Genomic DNA, 20,364 nt, shown 5'->3' with positions numbered 1-20,364 from the left:
GTTATAGCGCTATCTTGATGGTGGTTTCTATGTTGCAATTATTTGACAACCGTTATAACATGTTATAACTGGCCAGCGCTTAAGTTATAAACAAATCGTATAAGTTCAGATAGCTTTGTATAAGTGGACAAGACTTTCCAGCAATTCGCAGAACTTTCCACAAATGTAGAATACTTTATAGACGCTCAGGGATAAGTTAAATTGATTGAGAAGAAGTTCAAGGATTTTTGGAATTGAATCAAATAAACTTTGTAGAATAACAGGGACCTTCGTATAGGTTTTATTGAACTTAGTTGATATTTATGAAATTTCAATATAATTTTCATAAAGCTCCCTGGATTTTTTTCAAAGTCTTGAAAAATGAAAAGATTTATTTTCTATTATTCTGAAGATCAGAAAAACTTATTCATAGAATTTCAAATGTTTTCAAAATTAAGATAAATCTTCAAAACGAATGAAGAGATTCAACCTTCATACGAGACGTTTGCGTGTAGCAAAAAAGTGAATAAAATATGAAGGCCAATCTTCAGCCATGAATAGGCCATTAATTATGAAGCTCAAGGGTAATCTGGAAAAATATCGAAATTCCTCCTTGCAATGCAAAAATAGGTTACTCCAGTATTTAATTCCTAAATTCTCTGGGGTTGGCCAGCTCTAGGTCTGAGGTTGCCAGGCCATTTCATTTTTTCTGATCTTTTTACTGAACTTCTTTGATAACTCTTCCTTCACATTATATCAGAGCTCTCAGAGAACGCTTTGATTCAATCAATAATATGATCAATGTAATATTTAAAAAAATTAAGGCTCTTGAATAACAAAAACATGTTTATAACTTGGACTTCAGATGTTTATTCGCAAAAAGGCGGTGCCTAAAGCAAATTACTTCATAGATGTGAACTGAAAACAAGCCATGATCGATCCATTTTGGCCCAACCGAAACGTTCTATGGAAGAATAGTCATATTCTGCAACCGGACGAAGTCTCAACAACATCTTCTAACTATGAAGATGATAGCTTGCAGTATGACTTCTTTCACATTGCTATAGCTCCAGGTATCAATCTGAAATGGTCCAACTTTGTTTAAACATTGCTAATCAATTTATTCACCTACACATTTCATAGTCCTCAAGTTTTCGCAACTCTTTGGAGTCTTCCCGCTACACAGCGTCATGGAGCGTCTTCCGAAGAACCTTTTCTTCAAATCCAGCACCTTGACCTCGTTCGTAAGTGTGGTCGCCATCTTCGGTGGGTACTCCATATCCGTACTCAGCTTGAAACGTATTGCCCGAACAGGGATAAATGCCATCAACATTGCTGAGCCGTTCTTCTACGCTGTTTGCGCTACGAGTGCCGTCCAATTTTGGTCACTGGCCAAAGAATGGAAATCGATCATCACCGTATGGTCTCGAACAGAGCGAGTATTTCTGAGCAAACCTTTCCGCGACAGTAACCTACAGAGGAGGATTCGACTGACGGCGGTTGTGATTCTTATGCTTGCTCTCGGTAAGTTGGACAGAAATTATTTGACTAGCAATCAATTATGGAAAATATTATTTTTGCAGCTGAACATGCTTTCTCTGTTGCGAACAATATAGCTAACTTGCAAAAGGAGGCTTCACAATGCAATTGGACCATCACCAGACCTGTCAAATACTTTTGTCTTAAAACTTTTAGTTCTGCGTTCGATAGCATCCCGTACAACTTGCCTGTCGCCATTTACAATGAGGTATTAGCCAAGTGCTTTGGTTAAGGCAAATTTTTAATGAATTGGTGTTTTCCATCCAGTACGTTATCGTGGCAATGACATTCGCGTGGAACTTTGTCGACCTGTTCATCGTCCTCGTGAGTATAGGGCTAACCACTAGGTTCACTCAACTGAACGCGCACATATCGGATAGGATACGGAGCTGGAAGCCAACTTCCCAGAACTTTTGGGAGCAGATCCGCATCCACTATGTATCGCTATGCGAATTGGTTCGTGTGTTGAACCTTTCAATCAACCGGTTGGTTTTCGTATCGTACGCCAACGACCTGTACTTCATTTGCCTGCAGATCTTGAATGCCACTCAACAACAGCCCTTCCTGATCAACAGAGTGTACTTTTTCTACTCCTTCAGCTTTCTACTGCTACGAACGTTTCTCATGTTTTGGTTCAGCTCCCAGGTCCAGGATGCGAGCCATGTGCCATGCAAGTTGATACTGCGAATTCCAAATGACGAATACTGCGAGGAAGTGCAACGGGTACAGATGTACTCCAAACGCGGCGTCAGCCTCACCGGAATGGGCGTTTTCGTGGTATCGCGAGGGATCTTTCTAACGGTAGAAGAAAGCTTCGTTTGAGGTCGTAGATATGGCTTCCTAATCGATTTGTTCATTTCAGATCGCTGGGACGATTATCACATACGAGCTTGTGCTATTGTCGTTCACCAAACGCACCTCTGAGCAAACGAGCAACGGCAACGGCAGCTCGTGTGAGCCATTACAGTTGGACTAATGTGATCAGTTTGCGATTTATTAATCTGATCTGAAATGGGTGACAATCGTTAAATAAGCTTGCATAAAATTAATATACATATGTCTACACATCATTTTTAATATTTGCAAACAATGTTTCAATTTTCAATATTATTCTACTGTATCACTGCCATTGATAATTTTTCATATGAAATTTGGGATCGACAAACCAATTAAATTGAAAACTTATGATCCGTAGAAAATTTTCAGTAATAGATATCAAGGAAAATGTTGATAATATTTCACCAATGAACCATTTCATCAAAAAAATATATTTTACTGAATAAATTTCAATCATGGCGTTCAATAGCTTACAATATTATTAATCAAACAAACGACTGTTATCATTAGCTGAAAAATGGTGTGTTTTTGTTTTGCTGCGTCGTTTTTGTTCTAGTGAAAATGTTATAAATTTAAAATTTCATTTTTAAAAAGTGTTAATTGGAAAGTACAGAAGTGATGTTGAAAAGTACATTAAGTGAAATTGTTTAATTCTTATCCATTGCATGTGGTGCCAACTGTTCTAAACTACGCGTAGCTACGCACAGCTAAGTTTATTTACCTTTTCGTTCCTCTGTCCTCGATAGGAAATATCCATCTAATTCAAGACGATCATTTTAAAACTTACTAAATACGCGTCAATCAAGTAGTGCCCTGCTGCTTGATTGAAAGTTTCAGTACATTATCAATGGTGCATATTTGCATCGATAATGTATTGGAGCGGGGCTTATCATGTGTGAAAATAGCTTCGAAATGCTTGTGTTCTTGAAATGGGCTATTGTTGCTGCCGCAGAGCTGTCACCTTCTAACTCCCGGGTTCAAGCTTCTTTGCATTCATAAGTAATGATTGCAGGCAGATTTTATCCATAATGCCACTGCCAGACAGTGGGAGCTAGGCCAAGGGCGAATATTCATTATAATCTACGATTCCACATACAATTAATAACCTTTTACACATTAGAATGAATTGTGCATATGTTTAGGATCAACAAACATTTTCAGGCGCAAAGGAGCGAAGGATCGAGCTGATAACGTTTCTTAATTCCAAAAGCTGAAGACTGTTTTGAATAATATGTTTAGGTAATGGGCAGCAACTACGGACAGATAAACTACTGTCAGTATCTATTTATTAAATGCTTGATATAACGATTGCCAGCAACGCCGCCTGGGCGCATCCTATGGCTTACCCTCCCTACTAACAAAAATCCACCCTTCCCGTGACACTTATGAGGGGTCGTAGAGTTCTCTGCATCTCTCTTAAGTAAGTGTTGGACTAACATTCCTTCCCTTTCCCCACCAGATGCAAGGACGTGGCTAGGACAGCTCTGGTCTGTTGGAGGGTTGACACATCCTTTATCTAAAAGGTAGTATTTGTTCACAAATTACTATCTAACAGCAACGGATTCATGGATTAATGGTTCCACGGTTTCCGATCCGGAAACGGTAGCTGATGAACTCGGTTTCTACTTCGCCGAGACAACAAGTTCAAGCAGAAAACCAAGCCATCGACCGCATCCATCGCAGACTTCATAGTACCCCCCGACACCGCCAGTACCGGTATAAACCAGGCTTTCTCTTGGCAGGAACTGCAGCATGCCCTTCGTTGCAGCAAAGGGAAGTCAGCGGGACCCGACGAAATCGGATATCCTCTACTCAAAAGGCTACCGGTACCAGGACTGCTACGGATGCTAGACCTTTTCAACAAGCGCTGGCTCCCTAACGGGTACCCAGCAGTATGGAAGGAAAGCTTGGTAGTTCCCATCGCGAAAGCCGGCGTAGCCACCCGTGAAGTCAGCAAGTTCCGTCCAATAGCGCTAACATGTTGTATGGCCAAAGTCCTAGAGCGTATGGTCAATCGAAGATTGAAGCAACACCTCGAAGCTGGAAGTTTCCTTGATCACCGACAGCACGCTTTCCGACAAGGTTTCGGAACGTCCACCTATTTCGCAAGGGGAAGTTCTCAAGAACGCCTACGACAGTGGTTTTCACACCGAGATAGTATCACCAACAAGCCGACATGAATGACCATAGCAAAATCAATAATATTTCTGACCAAAGCACACTACTGACATCTGGCTCCGTGTTCGCGGGAAATATTTAGCTAATACCCCGTTCACATTACAGCGTATATCACGTGATATACGCTGTCTTGCAATGAGCACTCATGCATCTAGTTTTCACTGGAAATCCTATGTATGAGTGCTCATTGCAAGACAGCCTATATTACGTGATATAGGCTGTAATGTGAACGGGGTATAAGCCATGGAACCCCATGCAAAATGTATGAATTAATTCGTGTCTGATCCATTCTGAATAAATTATTTTTAACTAGATCAAAAAATCCTATGGTTTTGACAGTTCGGATCACTGCAAATTTAAATCGGCCGTTTACGATTTTCGGGCATAAGTCAGAATTAAGTGTCATGTCGGTTTGTCGGTGATAGTATCGCTCGACATATCGAAGGCCTTCAACAGAACGTGGACGCTCCTTGTCCTTAAGCAACGAATCCAGTTGGGTCTTAACGGACCCATCGTTCACTGCATCCAGAATTTCTTGTCCAACCGCTCATTCCGAGTCGCAGTCGGCAACACCAAATCTCGGCTTTTCCCCGAGGAAACGGGTGTCCCACAAGGATCGGTTATCACCGTTACCCTGTTGCTCGTGGCGATGAACGGAGTCTTCCGTCAACTACCGAAGAACATATTTGTGTTCGTCTACGCCGACGACATCCTCATCGTCACCACCGGACCCACGCCAGTACGTACAAGGATGAGAGCCCAAGCGGCAGTCTCCGCCGTCGCCAAGTGGACCCACTCAGTAGGCTTGGAATTATCAGCCTCTAAAAGCATCAGGTGCCATGTCGGCCCTTCTCGACACAGAATTAGCGGACCACCGATCAAAATCGACGACCAGTCCATACCGCTGAAGAAGACCGTCCGAGTTCTGGAAGTTCTCGTTGAACGATTCCTCAACTTTGAACAGCATTTCAGTGCAGTCAGTCAGTGCCGCAGCCGAGTGAATCTCATCCAGACCATTTCCCGACAGAATAGATCGAACAACCGCAGCATCCGTTTTCACGTGGCGAGTGCTATTATCGACAGTCGCCTTCTATACGGGTTGGAGATGACCTGCATCGCAACGGATAAGCTTTTAGCTACGTTAGCACCAGTCTACAACTGGCATGGAGACAAATGCTGGCAAACACGGAGACAATTCCGTGGCCATGAAAAGGACTGTAGCTGAAATGTTAGGAGAAAAACACCATACGCACACTCACCGATACACGGACGGATCTCGCTCTCGGGCCGGGGTCGGTATCGGTCTAGCCGGAAACATCACACCAACCAGCTGCAGCTTACCGCCGCAATGTTCTGTCTTCTCTGCTGAAGCTGCTGACATCTTCATCGCTGCTACAACGCTCTCCAACCGACCGATCCTGGTCCTCACGGATTCGCACAGCGTCATACAAACCCTGACATTCGAGGCCCCGACTCATCCCTGGGTACAGGTGACGATGAAGTCCACGCCACCAAACACGGTATTCTGCTGGGTTCCGGGGCACTCCGGAGTACCAAGCAACTCTGAAGCTGACTTTATGGCTGGGGCAGGACCATCTGCCCCCCGCTATACTAACGAAGTACCGTTACACGAAGTCAAGTGCTGAATCATGAGCAAAGTACAGGAAGCTTGGGACGCAGAGTGGGCTCAAAACCGCTCCCTCTTCATCAGACGGATCAAAGGGACAACGAGGAAATGGACAGAACAGTTGAACCAGCGGGATCAGAAGATAGCGTCGCGTTTGAGAACCGGTCACACCAAGATCTCGCACAACTTCAGTGGAACGCCGTTCCAGGACTTGCGTCAGTTGTAGAACTCCAGTCTCAATCGAGCAAAGTTTAGTCTTTTTTAATTCCTTTCGGCTGTTGGGACTTCTCTGCCTGGTGGGGGCCCTCCCCGTTCCCCCGGTGTGGAGCTCTGTCTTATTCAGATTTTAATGTTGTGTCTTTAATATGTTGTGTAAATGTACGATCGAGCCAGGAACCAATTTTCGGTTGAAGTAAACACTGTAAAAACTACTCTGTTGGGGGTCCTCCTTCTGAGGCCCCACCTTTCATTCATGGACGAGATGAACTAACCTACGGCTAAAAATCTAAAAAATAAAGTCTAAAAAAAACGTATGAAGGTGGGTCTCCTTCTTAACAACAGTTTGGAGCTTGTACCACAGACGACATTGTGCAACCTGGTTTATGCTATGTTATGCAATACAACGACTGTTATCATTAGCTTATGAGATATTGTTAGACTAACCTTAAAAGGTGTACCGTCTAAAATCCGCACACACTTAAATTGCTATAACTTTTGATCCATTGGGTAAAATTATTTGAAATTTTGCGTAGACATAGTTTAATGTGTGTTGTTTACACTCTGTAGGTTTATTTCATCAGGTGCCAAAAGTTTTCAAAATGGCGACGAAAGAACAGTGCGTGCGCGAAAAAGTTTTGCACGAGTACTTTGAGAATAAGGATCTGTCGCATCGTGCCATCGGAAAAAAAAAGTTGGGAATCGCGAATTCCACGGTGTCTGATATCATAAAATGGTTCGAAGAACGTCTGACTGTTGATCGGAAGCAAAGATCCGGAAAAAAGTGGTCATAGGTCAACGACCCAAGTAACCATAGGCACGTTATTTCGCCTTTTTGGCTATATACAGCTGAACAACGGCTATACCATTGTTTGTAAGTTCTGATGAGGCCCGTATATAGCCAAAAAGGCGAAATAACGTGCCTATGGTTACTTGGGGAGAACGATCACAAACGCATGGTTGGGGCCTTTAAACGGAAACCGAACGCCTCATTACGATATATGGCTAAAAAGTTGCATGTGAGCAGGACTTTCGGGCAGAATACCAAAACTCGAGCTGGATTACGTACGTTTAAGGTTCAGAAGTCACCAAACTGTGAGTTTATACGGTCGCAAAAAGCCGTTCCCGGAAGTTGTACGACCGCAAAATAACGAAACCACACTGCTGCGTAATGGATGACGAGACATATGTGAAGGCGGACTTCAACCAGATTCCAGGAAACCTGTATGTGACTCCCAAGGATAAAGTTCTTAATTTGGCAAACGATTTGTACTTGCGGAAAGCAGAGTACACCTTTCGTTACCGCAAGCACCATGAATGGACAGGTATATTTGGAAGAGTGTCTCCAAAAGCGGCTTCTCCCTCTCTTGAAGGCTCACGACGGTCCAATAATATATTCTGGCCGGATTTGGAATCATGCCCCTTACGAAGGACGTGCTAGAGTGGTCTTCCGACCTAATAAGCACAACCCACACTTAGTATTTCTTAATCTAGCGCAGTTTAGCACCAAACGGAATGTTATTATTACTGATGGGTTCCAAATTTATTTACCTTTCCGTATTCCACTGTTTACTCTGATCTGATTAATTTACTTATAGACTGTTCCAGAAAGTATAAGCACAGCTTATTTTAACGGTCACTTTGAATATAATGAAATATTTCAACATGTTTTGGCTGCGTCCTTTTGTTTGCTCATTTCTGAATGACATAGCATCAAAAAAGTGCTCAGTTTTGTGTTTCCTGTCAAAATGCGTGGTCTTACTCCGGAACAAAGAAAAAGTATCGTGCACAAATGGTGCACTGTGAGCGGACTCTCTTTGAGAAAATTGGCCAAGGAAGAGGGTGTAAGCGTCGGAGCGGTACGAACTGCGAATAAAAAATATAGAGAACAGTGTACGTTTGAAGATGCGCCGAAGAGTGGCCGGAAATCCGGTCCTGTAAGTCCGGATATCGATAAAAAGATCAGGGATGTCTACAAACGGAAACCAGCGACTTCCGTTCGGGATGTTGCGAAAAAACTAGGGACCTCATCGAGTAACGTCATGCGTGCCAAAGAAAGACTTGGGCTAAAAACATACCGGAAGCAGAAAAAACCCAAAAGGAACCCAAAACCGAGGGTAACGACTCTATCTACGATGCAGGAAATATTGTGTTTTGCTGTGGCTTGCTGTGGCTCGCTGCGCGTACGCTGAGTAGATAGAAAGAAGATTTATCACGATTTTAAAGATTTCCTGCAAAAAAAAGATGTGCGAAGCAAGTAGATGCGAGAAATGAAAGAAGATTTTTCAAAGATTTATTCGCTAGTGTGAGATTTATTGAGCATCTAAAATTGAGACTTAGATGTGTCGCCCCCCTCGCCCAAAACAGGCCGCGTCCGTGAAACCACGGACCCACAAACTCTACGATTCGTTATTGTGTCGAAATTCTGGGTGTATAATAATGGACGACGAAACGTACGTGAAACTAGATTACAAAACGCTTCCCGGACCACAATTCTATACTGTAAGCGAAGGCAAGGACATCCCCGAAACGGAGAAGGCAATTTTTACCGAAAAATTCGGTAAGAAGATTATGGTTTGGCAGGCAATATGCGAGTGTGGTAAAACATGTAGTCCGTACATCACAACGGAGACGATGAACACTCAGAAATACGTTAAGGAATGTCTCCAGAAGCGATTGTTGCCGATAATCAGGCAGCACGAAGGTCAAGTAGTATTTTGGCCTGATTTGGCGTCATGTCAGTGCCCTTAGAATGGTACAAAAGTCAAAATGTATGTTTCGTGCCGAAAGACATGAATCCGCCGAACTGCCCGGAGGCACGGCCAATCGAGACTTTTTGGGCTTTAACCAAAGCAAAGCTTCGAAAATTAATAAAACCAGCGGACGACATCGAAAAATTCAAAAAAGATTGGCCAAAAGTGGACAAAATGGTGGGAAGTACCACTGCGCAGAAGCTAGTGGGTCATGTTCGAGGAAAAGTTAGGAGTCTTGGCTATGATTAAATATGTTGATTAAACGAGAGTAAAGTATCATTTGAAATACAAATACAAATATGATTTGCCAAATAAAATTATTAAAACTTAAAAAAACATGACTTTTTTGTTATTTTGAAAGTGTGCTTATACTTTCTGGAACAGTCTATATTAAAGCTGTATAAACGTTGACTGTCTTCCCAATTCAACGCCAGAAGTTTGATTTAATAACAAACTGAATAAGACTCTGAACCATTTGGTGGATTATTTTAACTTTTGGTTAAAATTTGACAGATGGAAAGTTATCGATTAACCCTGCTATCCGAGCGTGGTTACTTCTGACAGACAAGAAGTTAAATTTTGACAACCTTGGCTAAGTTCTGCTCGAAAACCGGTCGATCGACAGCACAGGGATTTTCGAACATAGAAAATAACTTTCGAAATGTCACTTTTAACCACGAGTTAAATTTAACTCGGCAAATGGTTCACAGCCTAAGTGTAATTTGCACATACATTGACGCTTTAATTCGACTGTTTTCAATTGATTTAATAACATACTCTATTAGACGTCTAATAAATGTTTTCTAGCTCCATTATTGGATTTCATTGCACTGCTTTACAATATTACTGAATAAAGGTGAAAACACTATGTGTACATTAGAGTGATGCAAAATTTGAAATTTTCGCTCCACAATACTTAAACGAGTCCAAATCGGATCCTGACTAACCTCTCAAAATTTGAACCCATTTGGTGGGAAACTGAGATGGCACAAACCATTTGAATTATTATTATTTAGCTTTATTTAGGAGGCTTTCAGCCTTAGGCTGGTTCGCCTCCATAAAAAAAAACCATTTGAAGTTTGCATGGGAATTACTATGGTAAAACCAAGATTTTTGTTCATGTCTATCTAATAATTCACCATATCGGTCTGCTTCAAAAGTTTTCAACTTTGCTTGTAGGAAATTTTTCCAGCTACAACTTTGCTGAAGACTACTTTTTGATTAAATGCAAGGATCGAAAGTTATCAATGGTTCAATGCGCTGATGTCTTATGATCATGCTCAATCAACTGCTCAGCAGGCAACATTGGTATTTCTGGAGCGTTGAATAGGACACACAAATCATGGCTACTATGTCACACTGCAAAATACAGTGTTGCCTACAGAGCAGCTGCTTTATCATGTCATAAGTTTACCAATCTCTTAAATAATTGATAACTTTTTCCTGTCTCGTTTTACATAGAAACAATCTTCAGCAAAGTTGTAGCTGAGAAAATTTTCTATAAGAATGTTTATCGAACTGTTTCGCAGCTCTATATGGAAAAAGACTAGAAGGCAATGAACAGAAACGATCGCGGTTTCAATCTCAAGCTCAACTCTTTTTTTTTTTATTTGTATTCTACACCTAATTAATTTATAGTAATCATCGATCATATCACCCGCGACAATGAATGCATTGATCTAATTTAAAAAAAAATAACCGAGCATCCTTTCCTGGGAATTGGCGAGGTGAAGAGGTAGCATTGGTATCACGCAAAACAACGTTGAATGAATTAATCATTCCCACATGGAACTTGAATTGCGATCGGGAGTGCTGATAGGTATTCAGTTTCAAGCAAGCTTTGATTGATTATTAAGCTGCCCATATGATGAATTCTAGGACAGCTCAGATGACAAGGCAAGTGGCTGGTGATCGGAAGGTACATGGTTCGAATCCCATGCAACGACATGTATATTTGTAATAAATTTTCTAATAATTGTGTGGCGTGTGCTACGTCAGAAATAATGAAAAAAATCACTAGAGCAACACCCCATACCCTGTCTCTCCCGTTCCACTTATTTTCGGGTTAATGGTACCGCAGTTGATGAATAATCGTTTAACAATAATTGGGTTTTTTAATTTTGAAAAATATATCGTTTTTTATATATCGTCTGAAAGAGCTTCGTTTTCTGAGCACAGCGATATTTTTTTTCGAACCTACACACTTTCATCTCGATTTTTAAATCCAGATTTGATGCATAATAATAACTTCACCGCTTGACACTAAACTAACCAACTGACAGCTCGCTCCCATACAAAGTGACACCGAGAGGCGCTAATAAGGTGATTTTTGCAAATGCAATCGTTCGTATTTAAAATAGTTCCAGTGTACCAAAATTGATGAAATTTTGGGTCTGGGTTCCATTTTTAATGCAGATTACGAATATGCATTTACCTCAATACCTTTAAAGAACCCAATTTAATAATGTCTTATTAAACGTTACTTCACATGAATGAGAATCTCAAGCGTATACAGAGCATCGCTGTTTAAAGGAAACAGTTATGTCTAATAAACGCTGAATAATCAAAAATGTTTTCGAATAAGCTCTGCTACACACCTAGTTTATTTTACCGAGCTTTCATCTGTTATCCACTCTTTCCTCTGGGTGCGCAGCTCACCCAAGTTGTTCTCGCTTGTTTCTATAAAGGCATTCTTGATGGCCGTCCATTGTTCTTCTACGATGCCACCTTCTGGAACGTCCGCAGCTCGAGTCTCAAGTTCTTTAACAAAAGACCTTTTTACCGCTGGATCTTCAAGTCGGCGTGTGTTGAACCGCCGCCCGAGTCTCTCCTCCCGTCACTGGATCCGCACCATGCGTAGGCGGTTTCACTGATTAGAAGGTGATGGTCAGACGTGATGTCGGCGCTGCGTTTATTCCGGACATCAAGAAGGCTCCGTCTCCATTTTCGGCTGATGCAGATGTGGTCGATCTGATTTTCGGTATGTCCATCACGGGAAACCCACGTGACTTTGTGCACTGGCCGATGGGGGAAGAGCGAGCCCCCGATCACCATGTCGTTATTGCCAAAAAATTCTGCAAACAGTTCACTGTTCTCGCTCATTTCGCCGAGACCATGGCGTCCCATGACACGCTCATAGTCCGTGTTGTCGGAGCCGATCTTCGCATTGAAGTCGCCAGTGTAGATCTTGATGTCACTCTTTGGAACCTTATCCACGACGGCATTCAGTTGACTGTAAAAATTCTCCTTGTCCTGTAGCTCGGCAGCATCGGTTGGCGCATAACATTGGATTATGGTTAAATCTGGCAACGATTATCCTCTCATTAATAGGCTCCCACTTGATGAGCGCAGCACTTGCCTGGACGGTAAGTAGGAGACCAACTCCACGATGGCAGGGAGCGTTTTCACCTCGAATACCAGAGTATAGTAGTACCTGTCCCGACGGCAGTTTGTGTTCTCCAAAGTTTGGCCAACGAACTTCACTCAGTCCCAGGATTTCTAGCTTCATGCGTCGCGCCTCGTTGGCGAGTTGTGCCAGTTTACCCTGCTGGGCTAACGTCAATACATTCCATGATCCAATTCGTGTCCGTTGTTTTGCGCCAAAAATTGTCGTTGCCGTTATATCAGTTCAATGTCTTTCTCTGTTGGTTTCTGTAACAATTGTAAAGGTTTTAGAGACAGTATGTGGTTGGCCTAAGGTCTCCTATCCGCCGTGATGGGGCTGCCATCTTAGGTGTAGCTTCCGGGGAAGAGCATTTCTTATTCAGCCGCAGGATGCCAGTCAGACGCTGTTTGAGCCGCACCTCCATGGTGAACAGACGCTCGGGTTGGCGAAGCATTTCCTCTATCACCGTGCTATGGTTACCGCGCCAGTGTTCGCGTCGCACCTCCTCACTCTGCTATTGTCGGATTGACAACATTGCCCAGGCTACGCCAACCAGCTGTGTCCATGTTTCAGCTGGCAGTCTTTTGTGATCATATGACTCGTGGAGGCGTGAGGTAGGAACTTGTGAGGACCCGAGCTAGGTATATCACCAACAAACCGACATGAATGACCATAGCAAAAACAATAAAATTTCTGACCAAAGTACACTACTGACATCTGGCTCCATGTTCGCGGGAAATATTTAGCTAAGTCATGAACCCGCATGCAAAAGTCATGAATTGGTTCGTGTCTGATCTATTCTAGACAAATTATTTTATCTAGATAAAAAAAAATCCTATGGTTTTGACAGTTCTGATCACTGCACATTTAAATCGGCCGTTTTCGATTTTCGGGCATAAGTCAGAATTAAGTGTCATGTCGGTTTGTCGGTGGGTATATTGTTCCTTCCAGATTGTCACTAACCATTTTGTAGCCCATTTAAAGATAGCCCAACAAGCGAAATCCAACTGTCCCTGTGTCTGAGACGAAACTGGTGAAGACAGTTTTCGTTTTCTACTGTTTTTTGATTTTTGATGTACGACTACTTCTGTGTTTTCTATATGCGGGTGGCCCTAATGGCAGTTTAATATTTCAAACGTTCAAATAAAAGCTTTATATAGAAATTTGAAATTTTCTAACTGCTAATAATTCAAACAACATCTCACTAACAAATGAACGGACAAGTGCATATAAAATATTTACACTACAACGTGATGGCGTCTTACAATCAACTGCGAATGTTATATTATTACCCATTGGTACACCGGCAGTGTTGGCAGAAAAAAAGGATTTTTTGGTGTTTAATTCAAACCACAAATATTTGAATTGCTATAACTTTTTTTTAGATACATTCTAGCATCGTACTTGGCGAAGTTGTTAGGCACTTCATCGATATTTGTAAATACTTAGTTGCATTGTTTATGCTAAATTGCGGTCTATAGGGATAAAAATGCAAATTTCCCATACTAATTTCCATACAAATTTCAAATGCAATGCGGAAAGCCGAGTTACAACCAATCGTCCCCAAATTTTGCACAGTTGTTTGGGACTCCAAATGGAACCAAAAAAGAGTTGTTCTCGATTGATGAGGTAAAGTTTGCGTTTTTCCATATAACGATGACCCACTCTAGTGTGCATGCATGAAGAAGTTAAACAATATGGCGGCATCGATTTTATTAGTGGAAGAAGTGATTCAGCATACTGCAACTATTTGAAGGTATTTTTGTATTACTTCGCTTTATTTGAAATGGGAATGGGAATATTTTGGCTACCTGGGTTAAAACGTAAATGTTACGTGAAAAGTAGTATGGACGAAAGCTACCTATTTTTTCACGTACATCGGACGTGCATATTTTTTGGAGTGTATATATATATAGATTCGCGGAAGCGGCCATATTGAGCCAATCGAGCAGTGAGAACTGGGTTGAAAAGTATTGTCATCGGGGTGAAATACGTTCAAACAAAACTTTTATAAATTTGAAAAACATTATAGCAGTAAAATGCGTTAACATAACACTTATTTGTCCAGTTTGGTGTGAAGTGCGCAATAACACTATACGCTATATTCCTGTTTTTTCCAGCAATATATCTTAATTCCTAAGCAAAATACAAGTGTGTGTGTGAAGTGGTACTGAAAGAAGCTAATAGTAAATAGATACCACCCAATAATTATCATTGCAACATACACTGCACAAACGCATAGAATCCTCTAGGGAAAAATCTGCCGGTAGTCCGCAAAACTCCGCCATGTTTGGCGAAATTCAGTGTTTTTTGGAAACCGGAAAAAAGCTTACATTTTTGCACTTCGTTGCATTTCCACGACCGCGGTTCACCATTTCACTCTAAGAATTCAAATAACGTAAACAAACTAACTCATACCGTAGACAAGGCCACGTTGCCAAATCGTCTGATGATATTTCCGCGAATTTCAGGATTACTAGTTCCATCATTTGGGTTATCGTTCGTTTATGGTAATGTTTTATTAGGGTAAACAAATCCCCTTAACAAAAAGAATGATCTGCAGGTACCGGAGGAAAAACCGTGGACCCATTGCCTATCATGTTTTTATTGGTTTTGGAATGTGAAGTGGTTTGGTGGTTATGATCGTCTTTTGGGAGATTTGGAATTTTCCCGTTTGTTGCTGCTCTCATTCAGCGATGTTTTAATACTGAAGCGTTCCTTTCGACCATTGAGCGCTTCATCGAAACCCGCTCATCGTTGTAGTGGTCTATTGATTGGAGGTGTTCTGCTGCGATTGCATCGGGTCAACTTGAGACGATCAGTATTCTTTGTTCGTGATGGAGCTTCTCGACTTGCTTGGGCGAGGCCGAACTATCAGATAATTTTGACGTTCAGTTTTACATTTTACAGTGTTTTAGTAGGAATTCCACTCACGGTGGCGCTATTCGTATCTCATGTGTATCATAAGAGTTGTGCATCTTTTTGCTTTATTTCATCTTTGTTTAATCCTTGGAAAATGCCAGCCTCGAACATGGAACTATATCTCCGACGCCTTCGGTATCCTCTGCAAATTTCAACATCACTAGTTCATAGGTTACCACTGTACCTGCCATCTGAAAAGTGCAAATTTATGTGATCCCCCTTCCAAGGACTTAATAAATTCATTCATTTACTGCAAGCATGGTTCTTTTGGTGAGGCGAAAAAATCCCATCCCAGTGAATGCCACTTGATTGCTTCTCAGTTGTCCAGTGAACCGCTCCAGTTCCGAACACCATCCGATGTTAGGGATTCTATGGCACACTGCCAACGGATCCCTAGCCGTCTCGTTGATCATTGCCGCACTGTAGAAGACCAATGTCGTTTGAATAATCAGGTACATCAGTGCAGCCCAGTGATGTATTGTGGAGGCGACGGTATCATCTTTTCTGGAATGGAAATTCAAACTGTAAGCTCTTTGGGAACAAATCTGGTTCCGATTTGGTTTCACTTGGTAATGTTGATCAACTCGAAGCACATCAGATACAGATTTTTACCGCAGGAGTGTATGATGATCAGTGCCAAATAGCCATTGGCCTCCTTCACAAACTCACAAAGCAGCACGTACTGAGTACGAACTTCCGCCCAGAATTTCTCATTTGCTATCGTGATACCGCTACTGAAGGGTTGCACTTTGGCGTGAATTTGACGAAAATAGTAAGTTATGCTTATGCTGGTCAGAATGATCATCAAATCGTGGCAGCCCCAGGACATTGTCAGGGCTGCATGCGAGTACTATGTGAATAAGGGAAAATCATTGATTCGATTGAACGAGCTATTAGCTGCGTATCAAACATACCTCGAAGAAAAGTAAAATCAAAATATTGTATCGGACATGTTTGAAGATGAAGGAATAGTTGCGAGAAGCGAAATAGTGTGGAAAATTGTGCACATCCCATCCACAGAATTTGGCTTCACGATATTGATTGTAAACGTCGGCCGTCTTGGAAGCTACATGTTGAACTGAAATTAAAAATCAGTTCCTATCAACGGCTTCAACGATTTTGAATATCCACTTACAAATGCCACACGTGAGCAGTACGCAAGCGGTGACGCGTATCTTCGAGTGGATTCCTTTCCGTACTTTGTCATCACTGCCCATCACAAACACGTTGTGGATCACATCAAATTGAACGGCCAACTTTTGCCACCTTCGGGCAAGGTTCACCAACAGCACAGTACTAATAACCGTATCCACGTAGAACACGATTCCAATTATATTCTGAGCATTGACTCCACCGACCCGATCCAGTCATTCATACTCAACGTAACTCATGGTTAATCCAATCAGTACAATAACCGCCGAAAACAACGTTCTCAACGTGAACCACCGGAAGTGTAGATCCCGAGGGTCTTTTTGCAGGATCCCGTACAGAGGAAATATGCCAATCAGTTGGAATAGCAGCAGAATCGGCCGCATTGCACTGTGAAAGGTTTCGCCGTGCATCTTCAGACTTACTTGCCGTCAAATGCCTACGACTCTAGAGCCTTTATATGCAAGAATGTTGCAGAGTGCAGACCGTCGATTAAGATTAGCCAAACCGATAGCAGCTGGTACATTAGTCCGGCTGCAATGGTTCCCATGAGCGGTGTCCAATGCTGTTGCTGTAGGACTATAGGTGATTGAGATTTCTTTGCAAGGCGGAAGAGCTAGCACCGGAGCTCTGCAGGCATTGCGACAATTAGTTATAGTATTGGCAGTTTAACATTGATCATTGCTTATTTAGCTAATCATTTTTGTGATGAGAGGGGTTAGCTGAAACGAAACTCGTTACTAAACCACCTAGTAGTGTGAATTTGTGGTAAATGACTTCTTATGTTGACATGATCTTGACATGGCATTTTGCATTCTACTTTTGAAATGGTTACAATTTCTTCCAAGTCATTAACTTCGCATTTGGGGATGATTTATAGTATGCCCGCAGACCACTAGGTCTCACTTCGATTGAGGGTTTTTGGTCGTTGGAAACAGGTAAGCACTCATCTTATATATTTTCCTTCAAAAGCATTTGAGCAGATGGACGCACTTTCCTTTATTTAACGTCGATCTCTCTTCGTTCCATTTGGCGATTGTTGTGTCCGATTTGGTGCAGTGCTTGCTGAGAAACACACCTTACTTTAGGTTTATTTCAGTACTTGCTTTTTTGCTTTTGAAGTTGCTGTAAGACAACAATACAGGAATCCAAACGCCGTTAAAAAAATTACTCTTGAGAAAAATTAATAATTAGGTTTCATTGGTGAACACGGCTTATTTGTTATGTATTGAATAATATTGTCAATTTCAATTCAATTAAATTGAGTAAACAATAACAGCTGTTAGCATGATTAATAATCAAAAGGCTATGTTTATAAACAAGCCTTATTCGATTTCACTCCATTGTATCCACTATTTGGCATATATAGAACGTACTATTGTTAACGTGGCACATGAAACACAAAAGCCTCGTTGAAGTTATGGACATTTCGGAACAACAATCAACACGTAATCTATGCAATTTAAGAATAAAAATATATCCAGATAAATCTCCTACACAATCAATTCTACCTTGTCCATCAATTTCATCATTTCTCGAAAATATTCTGCAACAAGCTTAAATGTTGCTGCTGCAGAAATTGCACCAACAGCTCATCCAGATCTTCGTTGCTACGTGAAATTTGCTGTTTGATCGCCTGCTTGAAGTCCTCCTTTACGCCCTTATCCACTCCTCGCGTTCCGATTCGCCTGGACCCTGCGGCGGCTAGGGTACTACTACTCGACGGCAAGGCCAACTCCAGCTTCACGTCCGGACAATTTTGCCACATATACATGAACTCTTCGACGATTTCCACGTTTACCACATAATTCGTCCAGGTGGGATAACTGAATTGACGTCTCGATTTAATAATTTCGAAAATAATTTCCACGATTGTGGATTCGTCAGGCCAATTCAGCTGGCACAAAACGAGAAGATTACCCATAACGGAGTTCGAACAGTCGGGGTCGCTTAGCTTGGCCTTGAGGAAGGTAATGAGTGTTTGAACTATATAATGTAGAATGGCACGCTTGGTTAGAGGCATTAGCATCAGCACCCGGGGCGCTGGGTAAAGGGAGACGTTTTGCAAATAGTATCCATTTGTGGTGGGAAGATTCTGCAGAATGCTGTTCATCAGCTCAAACAAATGGACATTTATACTCCCTTGTACCAATGCAACACCAAACAAGCGGACGTTTTTCTCCAGCTGGGACATGTTGCGGGCATTTTGAGATTGAAGCAGCGAATGCGTTTCTTCGTGCTGTCTAACGTAAACCGATAGGTCGATTAAGAATTTCTGAATCCACAGCGATAAGCCCGGTATGCATATAATGAGCTGAGTAAAGTCGGCCTTCAGGATTTCATTCGAGTGCAGCAGCTGCCAACAGTTGTACGACGTTACCAAACAATTTGGAGCATCAGGGTTAACCGGTCCATTGACAACCACCTGTGGAATCTCCAAAACCGTTTCCATCTGACGGCGTTTTACATCGATTTTCAAATCCTTCAAACCTTCAACGAGAATCACCTCAATCTCATTGTCCTTTCCTTTCAGACGGGAATAATTAATGTACTCCTGAAGCGACAGCACAAACACGATCGTAGCGCAAAATAGAATCTGTTTGTTCTCGGAGGGTCTCGGCGGAGCAGACTGCACAATTTGAATGATCTTCTGCCAGTAGATATCCTTGCTCCAACCTTTCTTGTAAGGCACGAACGGTTCCCACTTGAGAATCTGTGCACAAAATTCAAGTATTTCGAAAATTTTACGCCAACAATCTGCGATCGTTCGTGCTTTATCCTCAGTTTCCGTGAGCATCTGATTCAGATAATACTCGAAGCAAACGGCCATGATTTGATGAACCAACTTGCTCGGTAGTTCTGGAGGACGATTGTAAACCAGCGGGATCGCTTCCTGTACCAACATTTCCTTAAAGCTCGGTATCGTTATGTTCTGAACTAGAGTTTCCAGTAGGCGAGGCTGAAAGTGAGATAAAATTCAATATCAAAAATAATTTAATGACGACGGATCGACTTACAGCATGAGTGGAAATCGCTTGAGGGAATCTTTTCAGCAACAGCAAAATCAAGCGGCAATGGTCCAGATTATTATTGGAGTGGGCAGCTGTGAGCAGCAGGATCTTGTGCTGCACCTCGTAAGAAATGTACTGGAACATTTTAACGTAGAATTCCTGCTCCGAAGTGGTGGTCCCTTCCGGCACTCGAAGCGCGGACGTCATCAGTGAGATTTCGTTCAACAGGTTGGCCGGTGTCTGATGGGCGTTTTGGAATGTCATAATTCTACAAGAAGAGAATCCCATCAGCTCTCATCCCCGTAATGGAGGATTCATATAATACTTACATATAACTCAAGCATTTCGCGGCTTCCTCAAAATTGTTAGCATTCTTCTCGATTTCGTACGCCTCGAACTGGACGCCGAAGTCGTTCGGAAAGAGCGTCTTTGCCGCGATGATCCATGCTTTGGCCGTGTACGGATCAGTCGTTTCCTTAGCGCGAGCTATCAGATACTTCTCGCTGGAGAGTACTTCCATGGTTTAGATTGAATTTTCTGCCCAGCTTGATGCGAAAAATTAAATCCTGAATCAAAATAAACATTCAAACACAGCCGAAGCGGCTACCGCAAACACGCAGTTTGTTCGTCCGATTTTATGTTTGACAGTTACAAGATGTTTGCTGGCAGCACTGGAGAATAAATGAATGAACAACAGCTCGGTCTGTTGGGTTCATTGCCTGGGGGTCTATCAAGAACGATTACATGGAAATCATTTGCTCCGGAACA

The 20,364-nt window shown here is 42.0% G+C and overlaps 2 protein-coding genes and 1 pseudogene across 2 annotated transcripts; 1 reads left to right on the top strand and 2 right to left on the bottom strand.

The window, feature by feature from the left end:
- The first annotated feature begins 5,759 nt into the window (after positions 1-5,759).
- LOC135697072 (uncharacterized) lies at positions 5,760-6,179 on the top strand. Its single transcript, XM_065216662.1, has one exon. It carries the CDS (start codon positions 5,760-5,762, stop codon positions 6,177-6,179), a length of 420 nt encoding a protein of 139 aa, XP_065072734.1.
- A 9,337-nt stretch (positions 6,180-15,516) lies between these two features.
- Positions 15,517-16,980, bottom strand: LOC135697341 (gustatory receptor for sugar taste 64a-like; annotated as a pseudogene).
- Positions 16,981-18,074: 1,094 nt separating this feature from the next.
- IntS10 (integrator complex subunit 10) lies at positions 18,075-20,201 on the bottom strand. The gene is made up of 3 exons (XM_065217408.1): positions 19,926-20,201; positions 19,603-19,864; positions 18,075-19,544 (listed from the first exon to the last, which is right to left on the bottom strand). The coding sequence occupies exons 1-3, from the start codon at positions 20,114-20,116 to the stop codon at positions 18,114-18,116; spliced, it is 1,884 nt and encodes a 627-aa protein (XP_065073480.1). The 5' UTR covers positions 20,117-20,201; the 3' UTR covers positions 18,075-18,113.
- Positions 20,202-20,364: the final 163 nt, after the last annotated feature.

The sequence above is a fragment of the Ochlerotatus camptorhynchus genome, unplaced genomic scaffold (assembly GCF_037179485.1).
Source record: "Ochlerotatus camptorhynchus isolate MF236.1 unplaced genomic scaffold, CSIRO-AGI_Acam_v1.1 ptg000007l, whole genome shotgun sequence".
NCBI classification, from domain to species: Eukaryota; Metazoa; Arthropoda; class Insecta; order Diptera; family Culicidae; genus Ochlerotatus; species Ochlerotatus camptorhynchus.
The sequence above is the reverse complement of the archived record's forward strand: the minus strand, read 5'-3'. Positions and strand labels throughout refer to the sequence as shown.

Excerpts from the sequence above, each read along its gene's own strand:
- LOC135697072 (XM_065216662.1), top strand. The coding sequence starts at position 5,760 with ATGTTAGGAGAAAAACACCATACGCACACTCACCGATACACGGACGGA.
- IntS10 (XM_065217408.1), bottom strand. The coding sequence starts at position 20,116 with ATGGAAGTACTCTCCAGCGAGAAGTATCTGATAGCTCGCGCTAAGGAA. Across the intron at positions 19,865-19,925 it reads GCGAAATGCTTGAGTTATAT|AATTATGACATTCCAAAACG; the intron begins GTAAGTATTATA and ends CTCTTCTTGTAG. Across the intron at positions 19,545-19,602 it reads AAGCGATTTCCACTCATGCT|CCTCGCCTACTGGAAACTCT; the intron begins GTAAGTCGATCC and ends TCTCACTTTCAG.